Source organism: Ipomoea triloba, chromosome 13 (assembly GCF_003576645.1).
Source record: "Ipomoea triloba cultivar NCNSP0323 chromosome 13, ASM357664v1".
Lineage (NCBI taxonomy): Eukaryota > Viridiplantae > Streptophyta > Magnoliopsida > Solanales > Convolvulaceae > Ipomoea > Ipomoea triloba.
In genome coordinates, this window is record NC_044928.1 from 13,767,553 (window position 1) to 13,781,276 (window position 13,724).

Below are 13,724 nucleotides of genomic sequence, written 5' to 3' on the forward strand. Positions count from 1 at the left end.
AAGCGGGGAGAAAAACCTGAGGAGAGGCGGAGTAACCTGGCTGCTGTCCGAGCGAAAGAAACCTGAGGCTTGACGCGGGCTTGGTGATCAAAGGTCAAGTGCTCGAGAGGTGGAGTAACTGGAAGCGGGGCGAAAAACCTGAGGCTTGAGGCGGGCTTGGTGATCAAAGCTCAAGCGCTCGTTATTGTACTAGAAAGGGAAGTTTTTAGTGCAATCCTTCCAGGGAGTTTCTGGAAGAAGAGTGGAAGTAGGCGGGTTGGCCGAACCACTTAAAAATCTCTCTTGCATTTACTTTCTGTTTTTATCTCTCGCTAACTTCTCGATTGCACTGCATATAATCACACCTCTCGAACTAACCCAAACTCGTGCTAACCAAAAAGGGGATAATATTTCCGCTGCGCATAAAACTTTGTCTTCACCTCGTGAGGTATCGAACCTAAACATCCTAAGTTCAATACACACGAGAGGTCGAAAAGATTTGCAAAATCTTATACAAGTCTATTCACCCCCCCCTCTAGACTTGTACCCCATCCCCTTGGGACCAACAATTTCTAACTATTACCAATACAAAACCACACAGCATAGATACATGCTCAAGTTTAATCATGAAATTCACCTTGAGAGACATAAGAGAAAAGGTTTTCAAACCTTATGTTTCATGTTAAGCCTTTTGAGGACTTAATCTCTAGAAAAGTTCAAGATAAGGAGTTGTAACGTAACATTTCTTACTTTATATGTTATATATTTTTTCCCCTCATTTCCCCGTAGATTATACTTACAAAAATAAATATCATTGTAGATGTAATTTGTAGAGTAGTAGAGTTTACTCGTAATTTGTAGAGTAATAGAGTTTTATTCTCCAAAAGATAAGATTCTAGCTGGTTATCTTGCACAATTGGTAGATTTCTTGATAGAAGATGCCAAGTATATAAACCAAATATAGTAGAGAACATAGCATACTGAATTATAAAAACTGTTTTAATCCCTTTTTTTTTAAACACTGTTTTAATCCCTAATTTATTTCTACTTAGGGAAAATCATATAAAATGTACTCTATTAGATAAACATGTACCTACTGTTATGCCTTTTTTTAATAACCATGTGGATGACCCTTTAATAATTTTGCGTGCCAAACAAAACTATCAAAGTGTCATCCACATGATTATTAAAAAAAAAAAAAAAAAAAAAAAAACATAACAGCATGTAAATGTTCTCCCATAGAGTGCATTTTATACTATTTTCCTAAGTATAAATAAATTGGGGATAAAAATAGTTTTACAATTCAGTATGCTATGTTCTCTATTATAAGATAGAAGTCTAGAAGATTTATAAAATCTCTATAACTAAGATGATTGAGTCCAAAATCCATATAGACTTCAAGTTATTGTATTTTACGACAAAAGTGGAAAAGTAATAATTTTTTTTGTCTAAATATAATGCATAAAATTCAACAAAGAATAAAATACATTTCAAAATTTAATTTAAAATTAGTGACATTTCCGTGCATATTTTAATACAAATTTATTCACCCAAATTTCGATATCAATTACTTCTAAAATTTTATTTTTCACTTACAATTAATACCAATATATAGATTCTAAAAAAATATTTATCAAGTATAAAAATATTGAACTATACATAAAATATTTTTAAAAAAAATTGGGGACCCTGTGCGGTCACCCTGGTTCGAAATGGCCAAGGCCATTTATTTAATTGTTATAATAATAATAATAATATAAAAATAAAATGTCCATTATTGTTGTTGTTATTATTAAAATGTTAGAAAATATTTTACAATGAGTAAGTTGAATAACAAAAAGTTAATGGAATATTCTGTTATTAAAGCTTGTACATTAATAGAAAAGTAAAAAGGGAAAAATGGTAACTTTGGAAATGTCTTATCATTGTACAATGAATAAATCAAAATGTACAAGTTATCAATGCACATTATTACACCAACATAATGTTAATTCTCATTGTAACCTTATCAACATTGACTCATCAAGGTTATATCCTTGATTTATGTCCCTCTTTTTGGATGCTAATAAATGTGTACATTTTACTTTAAATGTTGTACACTTCAATGTTATTAAACAAAATTGTCCGTACTACATTCTTGATATACAAAACTACCCTTACACCGTTATAACACCGTTACTTTTAACTCCATCATTATTACCATACACCTATATCTATCATATCTTTTTCCTATTCTTTAATTGTTATTTTATTAAAATTATTATATAATTAATTTAATGGTTGATTATATTTTAATTAAATTTCTATGAATGGTAAATCATATATTTGTGTATAAAATACATATATTATTTGTGTATATATAATTTGAATCATACATTTTGATTATTTATATTAATTAATATTTTAATATTAGGCATATAATAAGTTTCAATCCAGGTTATACCCCTGGTTTATGTTCGTTTTTTCCGTTAATTTTTGTTGTACCTTATGCTATAAAAGTTGTACTACATAATTTTTTGGACAAAAATGTCCCTACCGTTATAACTTCTATTATCTTTTCACATTATAATTACCATGCACATGCACACACAATATCTTTTCTTACATTCTTCCATGGTAAGTTTGAATTCATTTAGATTTTAATTAAATATTACCATAGTTATATTAGTAATTTATCATTTCTATAATTCTTACTTCAATAATATTAATATGAATTCAACAATTATAAATAAATAGTATGTGTATATATATATATACATATATATATATATATATATATATATATATATATATATGTATATATATATATATACATATATATATATATATATATATATATATATGTAATATATATATATATATATGTATGTATGTGTATGTATGTATATGTACACACTATTATTTAAAAAAAATATTAATATTATAAATGAGTAACAACATAATGTATTTGCAGTGGAATTGAAACATGATTTTTAGATATCAATTTGTAAAAGTTGTTGAATTGAGATATTTGAAATCAAGTATTATGTATATCCATATATGAATATGAATTTATAAGGGATATATCTCTAATTAGAAGAAGACTACATTTAAACAAATTTTATTCATTTTCAACGACAAAAAAGTTGCAATACAACGATGAGTACCCTTAAAATTACAGTGGAATATATTCATCACAATGAATTCGAATTTCTTGTGTTAATTTCAAATACATACACAACAAAAATTTTACTCAAATATCTATGAAATTTTGACAACTAAAAAAAAACGCATTATATTTATTTCAAAATGATTTACTAATTGGGTTTAAATATTAGGCACAAGTTTTCGCGCAAAGAGCGTAGAAAAAACTAGTTTGGTTTATATACTTACTTGGCAACTTCTATCAAGAAATCCACCAAATGTGCAGGATAATCAACTATAATCTTATATTTTGGAGAGCAAAACTCCACTACTCTATTGGTTCACTGAAATTTTTCTCTAAGAAACAAATTTTCTTAAAATTTTTTTGAAAAATTAATTTTTTTCCAAATGTTTTTTCAAAAAGAATTCTTAATTCAACATTAGTATCCTTTCTTCCATTGGAATTAAAAACAAAATTTTCCTTAAATTACCCTTGACCTAATATTTATAATAATTTTTATTATATTATTATAATTAAATATATAACTATAATATTATAACTTATAAATTATAATATTATAATATATAAATCACTATTACTTATTATTATTGTTGCTCCGTACTATTATTACTACTACTTATTGTGTAGGGCATATCAATGACTATTCTCATTATTCTATACAATTCTAAACCCAACCAAAGAATAAATATTCTTGATAATTTCAAATTTTAATTCCATTCCTCAATTATTTTAATTTTGGCGAACCATGTATCCAGGGTAGTTCCACCTGGAGGGAGACCAAAAAGGTTAGAGCTTCAAAATTGTTGATATAGTCTGAAGTCGAAAGAAAAAGAAAGGTATGCCTCCCAATATAATGTTTAAATCCAGTTTTTCAATTCCTTTGGTTGCACTTCTCTTAATCCGACAAAGCTATGATGAACTAAGTTTAAAAAAAATATACCTAGGATGGATCTAATCCATTGTATAAAATGTCACCAAAGCATAAATCAAACGGTGCAGATAATGGTAAGTTGGAATTCTATCATAACCTAGACCAACGCACAAATGAAAAAGATCTTTTAACATAATATTTTTTTTTAATTTTAAGTTCTTTTTCCTCTTCAACAAAGGAAAACTAACTGTGAATTAAAATTAAAATAACATATCAAAGCATAATTAAAACCATTTAGATATGAAAATCACCTTTCAAAAATCAAAACATAATTGAAATCATATGTCAATACATTATATGCATACCACACAAGGATCAATTCCAAACACACAAAAAAAAAATCAAAACATTCAAAAATAATTCCTCAAATAAAAACTTAACAGTGGGAACAAAAAATTTAAAAACAATCAACCCAAATACTAGAAAGAAACCAAAGATTAAAAAAAATGCCCTCAGATCTCATAGCTTTTACAAATCACAGACGGCTGAAATACTGGTGCCGTTCATCAAAAGCCTTTTTCAACACTGTAAAGAGCAGCCAGGGTGAAGTGTGTGCAAAAGTGCGTGGATAGATGAATATTGACGATGAAAGGAGAGGGAGGAGAAAAGGAGTGATGGTACTGGCAACCGCTTACAGTGATGCCGAAGGACAAATGATGAACACAAAGACACCAGGCCGCTCAATTGATATAGATTTCCATCATCGGGCAATTCGATAATCGGGGAAGGAAATTACCAGAAATATACACAAATTAATGAAGAAAATGACACAGAATTATAAGCATTCTCATATCTATATCTATATATCTATCTATATATTATTATTATTATTATTTTATTATATATATATTATATTATATATTATATTATATATTATATATTATATATCTCTAATATTCTCTAATATAATAAAGCCAAACATCTTTTGTAATAAAAATTGGGAATAAGTTCCCGCCCACGCAAAACGCTGCGTTTTGGGCGGGACTATTTGGCTCCTCCCATCTTCTGCATTATGACCGATTGGATGGGTCCAGCAAAAAATTTATTGCGACGAAATTTTCGAATGCTATTATATTAAATTATATTAATTTTTAATTCTAAAGCCATCCTCATTTTTCAATGCTAATTAATAAGTATCAATTCCCAATGTGTTATTCACTTTCAGTCATGTTGATTTTTTGAAACCCATTTTGGGGGGAAAATGCCTATAAATACTATGTCCGGGAAAGAAACTCCACTTTTACATTGAAGGCTTGAAGGAAGCAAAGGAAAGTCAAGAAACAAAAAGGTAAATTAAACATTATTTTCATTTTTTTTTATTTTAATGCTCTATTCCATATTTAGACAGTTAAATTTGTATAAATATTTATTTGTATTTTTCATTTGATTTCGGAAATGTGTTGATTGAGGGATGATAAGCTTAATATTTATACACATCCCAAAAAACTCTTAGACACCCTTTTTTAAAGGTTTAAAAAGCATATATCCCCTTGGGTATCCTTTTCACCATTGAAACCTGAAATCATCCATAGCAAAGTGTGATTATAATAGCTCATATTTCAATATATAATTTAGAATACACACATAAGCTTTTATATGTAAATAGTAGTCGTAGGTCATTATGCTCATTTGAGATTATTGGGAAGTGGGAAAAAAGGAGTGAAGGAATTAAATTAGAGAAAGTTGGATTTGGAAAAGAAATTAGAGAGACGGAAAAGGAGAGTAGAGACAAAAAATAAAGATTAAAAAAATGAATATACTTGGTCTGTGAGCTAAAGTTTGGGGTTGAGAAGAAATTGGATTTGGGATCTATTGATGATTATTCATCAACTACATGTCCTAACAATTTGGTAAGTAATATTCAAGACAATTTAAACCAAAAAACAGTGTATACTATGGGACAAAAAAAAATTGGTGATTTAATTAAGTTGTATCATATTTCCATAATTGAAAATTGAGAAATTGGTAGAATATACAAATATTATAGTAAGTGGGTTTAGAAGAAATACCCATGAAGATGTAGATATGAAGGGAGACAGTGAAGCAGTGCTTGATGAAGATGACCCAATTCAGTATAAAACTGAAACCCACTTTCTAAAATTAAAATTGGCCATATTTCCTTACCCATAGCACTAGCTTCCAAATTCCCAAATTCCATTTTTGGATAGTCAAAAGATTTGCAGTGATGAGGGTTTATTTGTTGGAACTATAAAGTTAGGATTTAGTTATAATGGATGCATTTATTTGTTGTTGCAGGTGATTATTGTTCTAATGGTTTCATTTCATCCGCATGTGTTTACCAATATATGTACAAAAATCAGAAAAAAAAAATCTACATAAAGTTATAAAATGTATTGAAAATTTAATAAAAAATAATTTCTCTGAAAAAATTAATAATCGAACAAAAAAACAAAAATATTTTCTGATCAAAACTATGAGATTTGCATGTTAAATAAAAAAAAACAAATAATTAGTATAAAATAGAATAAATTAAAATATAATTCCTATAAAGTGAAAAACTTCTAAAAAAAACTGAACAAAAAGAAATAATATTCAAAAAATTAATAATCTAAAGAAAAATAGAACATATCCATTACTTTAGATCGAAAGTAATCTCTTGACCTTGCATGCTCTAATAAAGAAAACAAAAAATACTTAAAACATTAAATAAATAGCCTATACATTAAAACTTTTAACAAAAAAAATTAGTATAAAATAGAATAAATTGACTATAAAGTGAAAAACTTTAGAAAAAAATGAACCAAAAGAAATTATATTAAAAAAATTAATAATCGAAAAAAATAATACAACATGCTCACGAGTTTAGATCGAAAGTCTTCTCTCAATTTTTTGGACCTGTGCGAATTGCATGGTCGAAAAATAAAACAAAAAATTAGCAAAACATTAAATAAATAGCCTATAAATTAAAAACCTTAATAAGAAATTGAACAGAAAAAATTGCGACTTTACCTATTTGTTTAGATCTGATTTGTTTTCAGACAAATAATGAAGGAGGGAGGTGTGTCAAAGCTATAAAACCAGAAGAATAGTGGTTTATGATTTTTTTTGATTTTTTTTTTTTCAGTTTTGTGGTTGATAATAGATGAAGGGGTGAAGCCATGAAGGTAGACATAGATGAGGGCAGGTCTCCGATGAGAAAGAAAGGAAAAGTGGGGATTAGGGTTTCAAATGGTATATTTATTATTTATAGGCTGCGTATTGGGTTTGGGTTATTTGGGCCGGACAGGTTTGGGCCATATTTTTTGTTTGGCTGTATTTAAATACTCCATATATTATTGTAATAGGCTTTTATTAAACATAAGGCCTGATAATTTGTTTCTCTAATTTTATAGGTTATCATTTATCATTTTGTAACTTTTGTATATGGTTTTAATTTTATATTTAATTCTTTATGCAGTAAGAAAAATGCAAAAAAAAAAAAAAAATTGTATTAGATTAGTGTATCTTGCAAGGTAGATTCGGGTCCATGGCATAACAACTGGTTATGGGTTGGCTTGAAATATTGTATACAATTGGGTTACAAATTTTTTTGGGACAATTCTGATTAATAGATTAGTATATATATTTTGGACTTCTTGCATTTAAAATGTAAATAAGCTGGAATTTGTTTCAAGAAATTTATTATTATAAATATTATTTTAATTTTAATTGCATTTATTATTATAGTTATTGTTTTAAACATATATACACACTCAAGAATATACGAATAATATACCTTTAATATCTATATTAATAATTATTCATATCAAATCAACATAATTATTAAATATATGAAAAAAGCTCATATCACATTTTTATGTATAAAATTTAATAACATTAATTATTTTTAATAACATTGTATAATTTAATATTTTAAATTTTTAGTGCGTGTGCCACATAAATTTCATACTAATAATTATAATTTGCATTATCAATAAAAGTAGAATAAATTTTTAATTTTCTGTATATATTTATAAGTAATATCCAAATAATTATAAACTAAAATTATAGATTAAAAATATTATTTTGTAGATCATTTTAATACCACATAATAATCATTTCATATTTTTTAAATATTATCAACAATAAAATTACTTAAATTTTATACCGTGCATCGCACGGGACAATACTAGTATATATATAAAAGCCACAAGATTCTGGAAAATAAAAAAAATTTCGTTTTCCCGCCCAGTCAAAACTACGTAGTTTTGATGAATGTTCACATTACTCAACAAACAAAGCATGCTTACTGTGATACCTCGAAATTTTAAACCCAAAATTTATTGTGATCGTAGCATCGCAGAATTTCGCGGTGTACCGAACCTAGCCCAATTTTGAGGGTTAGTCTGGAATAAATTTTTAGTTTCGGAAATTCTTCTATCTGGATTATTTTCCACCGAAACTTTATCTGTTTGAACTCCAACTGATAAGTTGGAAGATATTTTATTATTTTATTATTTTCCCTTAATCTTATCTCTTAAGGGATATATATATATATGTTGTGATAAGTATGAAGAAATCATTTCTTCAATTCTTCATTCCCATTCGTGAGAGAGAGAGAGAGGGTCTCCATCTTCATCTTCTCCCTTAAGTTTCAACTTCCATAGCCAATTTCCTTCACAACTCTCAAGATTATTCGGTAAATCTTCGTTTTTATTCGGTAAATAGTTCTATTTTCCTTCCTAGAGCATGAATTTGAGAGTAATTTCTTGAAATCTCTTGTTATGGTGTGGATTTTGATCCTAGGGTTTGAGGTGAAGTTTGGGGAAAGATCCAAGATTTGCTTCCTACGAAAGGTAAGGAATCCCTTAAGTTGGTTTAGTCACTTGAAATTGGATAATTGATTGTTTAGTTGAATATATATGTATAAATTGTTGTGTTGATGAGAAGTGGTAGTTAATACAAGATATATGTACGAATTATTGTGTTGGTAAAGTGTTGTTGGTTAAGGATGAGATTATTATGTTGTTGATTGAGGAAGGTAGTCTCTGGCAGTAACTTCCGAGATTTATTGGGAAAAATTGGTAAGGTATTTTGATACCATTTTCTTCAGATATGTAGTTCTGTGTTTATTCGCGGATCAAAATGACCAAAACTTTTTATGGACATCAAGTACTGTAAGTTGGGGTTCTACCAAAAACATTTCAAGTGAAAAAGAGTTCGGGAACTATCTTTACCGGCTCAATCTTTCGGACTGCGCCAAGCTGAATTTTCTTATTGTTATATAGAAGTATTGAGATAAAAGTTGTATATGGTGAATCTTGAGAAAGTAGTTGTTGGACGATTTTAGATTATGGTTAGGCAATGACCTTACCTATTAGAATTTATATATATATGGATGTACGATATCCTCAAGTTATGATCTAATGGTGTTGATCATGGTGGAAGTGTTGAGGACGATAGTTAAGGATGTTGGTTGATTTGAAGTATGGAGATGGACATATGAAGTGTATCCAAAAATGTTTATGAAAACTTACGTTGAAAAACGTATGCTATTTTGATATAAAGGTTGTCAAAACCTTATTTTTTAGGAAATACCATTTTTAGTGAGGGTGTACCTCACTTGATTGTTGTCGGAAAATGATGTTTGAAAATCTTTCAGGGGCTAATGAGGTAGCCGGTTCAAGTATTGGACTTATTTGTGAATTATGTCCAAAAGAAATGATTTAAGAAAAACTGAAGGAAGGATCATGTTTTCAAACCCTTAGTTTCTAAAGTGAGTTGAGGAGGACCTTGATTGACCCACGGGTGGCTGTAAGTGCCCTTGCCCAGTGGTCGTTATGTTATATTGTCAGGGCGAAGCGTATTCGTCGTTGTTGTTGAGATGATAGACCTACGGGAGGGCTTAATTGCCATGGCCCGGGGCTATTGAAGTTGTTTACTCTAAAGGCCTCACACTTACTACTAGAAAACTAAGGAAGTTTTAAAGCTGAAAGAAAAGAGTTACTCTGTAACGTCTTTGAGAAAGCAATGATTTTGTCTTGCGAGACAAGTGGACTTTGATTCACTAAACGCTATACTATTTTCCAAATGGTTATATTTTCAAACCTTTGTCTACTTTTAAGTGACATTGGATTTCCTTACTTAGCCGTCGCGCTAACTGCACTTCAATGTGTTTCTTATCAGTTGCAGTTTAATGTGGAGCCCTGTAGCCGATGAGCTAAATAGAATGGAAGTGCAGGTTGAGGTCTACTCTATCTTAGAATAGACGGGAAGAAGGGTTTCCACATGTAGTAAGTTTGATGTTGATGTTGTATTCTTGATGTTGTAAGTTTAAGCCTGTGCACTTAGAGTGAAGTTTGTCAAAGAGGTGATAGAATTCACTCTAAGTGTGGCGGTAGCACCCAGTTTACTGCTGTAAGATGTAAGCTTCCGCAGCGTTTATTATGGATTTGTAATAAGGTGTAAGTGTTGAAAATCGGGGTGTTACACTTACAAATTCCAATAACTACAATTTTTTGAAATGCAATGTTTTTAATAGTTGAATAAAAGGAAATGAATATTATAAATTATTTAAAACTTCTTTGTAAATCACATTAGTGGTTGAAGTACATATCTTTTCTAATTCTTTACAAATTAAAATAATTACATTTAGAAATGAATAAAATTAGAATTTTAATTTTGTATGATTAATATAGTGTATAAGTATATGCATGTATTTAAGAAAATTTTTAAATATTTATGAACACACATTTAAAAACAATATTATGAAACTGGAAAGAAATGCATAAAAAATTAAAATAAGGGAAATTTTTTTTTAAGAAATGGAAATACTTTAAATGTTTTTTTGAAATTATTAAATTGATTATGGAATATATATTTAAATTTAAAATATGCAAAATTGGTATTTATGTTTGAATTAGGTTTATTTCCCTGTTAATAAATTTTATTCTAAATGTGAACCTTTCGGATTTACAATTTGTAACACTACCGAGTCTAAAAATGAAAAATAATTTCAAACTAAAAATTTTTAACATGTTCTACCATTAATGGTATTGAAAATTTAATTTTGCCAGTTATATGATAATATCGGCTTATAGTTATTTGAATATATATACACACACAAACACATATATAGTTTACTTTTTATAAATGTATATCATATAAAATGTTGTTATCATCATGAAGATATTACAATCTTATAAAATTACTAATCATACAAATAATGGAACATTAAAAGTTAAATCTTCTCCAAATAATATAACAATTTAGGAGTATACATATACACTAATATATATATATATATATATATATATATATATATATATATATATAAATTATGACATCTGGAGTGCAAACCCTAATCTCCCCTTTATTTTTCTCAGTCTCACACTCTAACGCCCTCTGTTTTTTTTTTCCTTCTTTTTTTCCTCCTCACTCCCTCACGCCCTCATTCCCTCACTCCCTCACTCCCTCACGCCCTCACTCCCTCACTCCCTCAGCCGATCTGCAGTCTATCTGTCCATCTGCGTCTCAATCCTTTACCTCACTGCCGTCCCTCGCCACACCGCCCTCACGCTAAAGCTTCAAGCCGCCGTCACGTAGTCCGAGCTCCATCGTCGCCGCGTCCCGCCGGTCTAGCCACGGCCTCCCCTCACCACTGTGTAAATATGCATCTTTGATTTCAATTTTCTCAATTTTTTTCATGTATTCAATTTTTTGCCTATCCTCACCTTTAGCTTCCTTTGTATTTATCTGATGTCAGATTCTTCTTGCATGTTGTTCTATTGTTCATTTTGTGATTTATCTATGTTATTTTGTAGTAATTAAGGGTTTAAATTGTATAGTTAAGTTCGTATTTGAATTTGAATTCCTCAAAAATATTGATCAATTTTTTTGTGTGCAAAAATCTATATTTTCTTAGGCTATTTATAATATTTCCTTCATCTATTTTGAATCCCAACCTCGATAAGTATTTTCCTAAATTTTTTTAACTCATAACATTGTTAGCTGTTCTATAATTTGTAATCTAAAAGTTCTACTGCTTCTTATTTGTTTTTGCTACGAATTCATGTACTATCCAGGATTTTGCTATGGTTGTTGCATATTTGCTATGAAAAGCCAGTCACATTCACTTAGACCTAAACTGCTGTCATATATATTACTCTGATTTTGCTATGGATCTTGCTATGACTGTCGTATTTGTTTAACAATGTTATTACCTCTAGACCCTGTATGAGTACCCAGCTAAGTATTTGGACATGATAAGTTAATTGGGTAGTTGATTCCTAATAGTCTCTAACTGCTTTAAAAGGACTGTTAATCTAAACTAATTGAGATGATATTAGAAACAATGATCCTCTAAAAATTAGATGAGACAATGCTCATCTGAATGTAATTGAATAATCTCGAAACTGAAAGCAATAATTATAAGATGAGATATATGAGCGAGCGAGCAGTGATTGTTCTTCCCCTTAGTAATTTGAATTGGTAATCTGTATATTCAATTACTTAAATTTTGCACTTGAGCAACTGTACTATGCGCTATCTTTAGAGATTAACCTTTAAAGGTTTCCTATCATTGGAAGACTATTGCTTTTATGTTCTCTTAGATTGGTCTCAGAATCAAGTTATACACAACTCTTTGGTTATGTGTGTTTGAACAAATATTCTTAATTTCCAGCAAACACCAAATTTCAAACTACTTGTAGGTTTACTTATGTATTACCTTTTTTCAGATTTAACTGTAATTATCCTTTTTCCATTTAAACTAGTATGCCAGCCGTGCGATGCACGGACTGAAAATTTAAAGTATAAATTAAATGTTATATTATTACAAAGTATTAATGTTGTTAAATTTAATTTACATAAGGAAGTATGAGCTTTATTTATAAATATTTTTTTGTTCACTTACTATAATAATAACACTAGTACTCCACCCGTGCGTTGCACGGTATGAATAATTAAGAGTCAATTCCTTTTTTGGTCACTTATAGTGGCAAAGACAATTTTAGTCCTCCATAAACAAATCAGACACTTAATGGACACAGTTATTGTGATGAGGACAATTTTAGTCCTCCGTCTATATTCTCCGTTAGATGACCGTTTGAGAGGGGACAATTGTGTCATTTCACAATAACCTCCGTCTGTATCCTCCCCTCCCCTCCGTTTCATACTCTTCCTCCATCAACCCCACCCGTTCTCGCCGCCTTACCCACACTCTTCCTCCCCCAACTCTGCCCTCTCTTTGTTCTCACAAATCCCAATCTCCCACAAAAACAAATATGAGCGAAGATTCCCAGAGAAATGATGGCGGAGCTCTCGTGGCCAAGACGTTCGCCGCCGACGATCGGAAATATGCATCCCCGCCGGCGTCTTCTATTACCGTGTCCAAGAAGGTCATCATCAAAAGTGCCGATATGAAGGACGATATGCAGAAAGAAGCCGTCGACATCGCTATTGCGGTAAGTAATTTCCTCTTTTCTCTCCATCAATTTCTTTATTATTATTAAACTCATCAGTTATATATTGTTGTTATTGGCGTAATATGTATGTGAGTGAACGTGCAGGCATTTGAGAAGAACAGCTTGGAGAAGGATGTAGCTGAGCATATAAAGGAGTTCGATAAGAAGCATGGCCCAATTTACCCGACTGCCATGGCCGCCGGACTCGGGTCAAGCACACAAACCTGAAGGATCGACTCCAAACCCTAGACAGCTATTGGTGAAT

General features: G+C 29.9%; 1 protein-coding gene and 1 long non-coding RNA gene across 2 annotated transcripts; one reads left to right on the forward strand and one right to left on the reverse strand.

Moving 5' to 3' along the window:
• Positions 1–6,806: 6,806 nt before the first annotated feature.
• LOC116003090 lies at positions 6,807–7,220 on the reverse strand. The gene is made up of 2 exons (XR_004094613.1): positions 7,026–7,220; positions 6,807–6,911 (listed from the first exon to the last, which is right to left on the reverse strand). It is a non-coding gene; the product is annotated as an uncharacterized LOC116003090 (long non-coding RNA).
• Positions 7,221–13,279: 6,059 nt separating this feature from the next.
• On the forward strand, positions 13,280–13,687 carry LOC116001229 (dynein light chain 1, cytoplasmic-like). The gene is made up of 2 exons (XM_031241118.1): positions 13,280–13,459; positions 13,565–13,687. The coding sequence occupies exons 1-2, from the start codon at positions 13,280–13,282 to the stop codon at positions 13,685–13,687; spliced, it is 303 nt and encodes a 100-aa protein (XP_031096978.1).
• The last annotated feature ends 37 nt before the right edge of the window (positions 13,688–13,724 follow it).

Excerpts from the sequence above, each read along its gene's own strand:
- LOC116001229 (XM_031241118.1), top strand. The coding sequence starts at position 13,280 with ATGAGCGAAGATTCCCAGAGAAATGATGGCGGAGCTCTCGTGGCCAAG. Across the intron at positions 13,460-13,564 it reads CCGTCGACATCGCTATTGCG|GCATTTGAGAAGAACAGCTT; the intron begins GTAAGTAATTTC and ends GTGAACGTGCAG.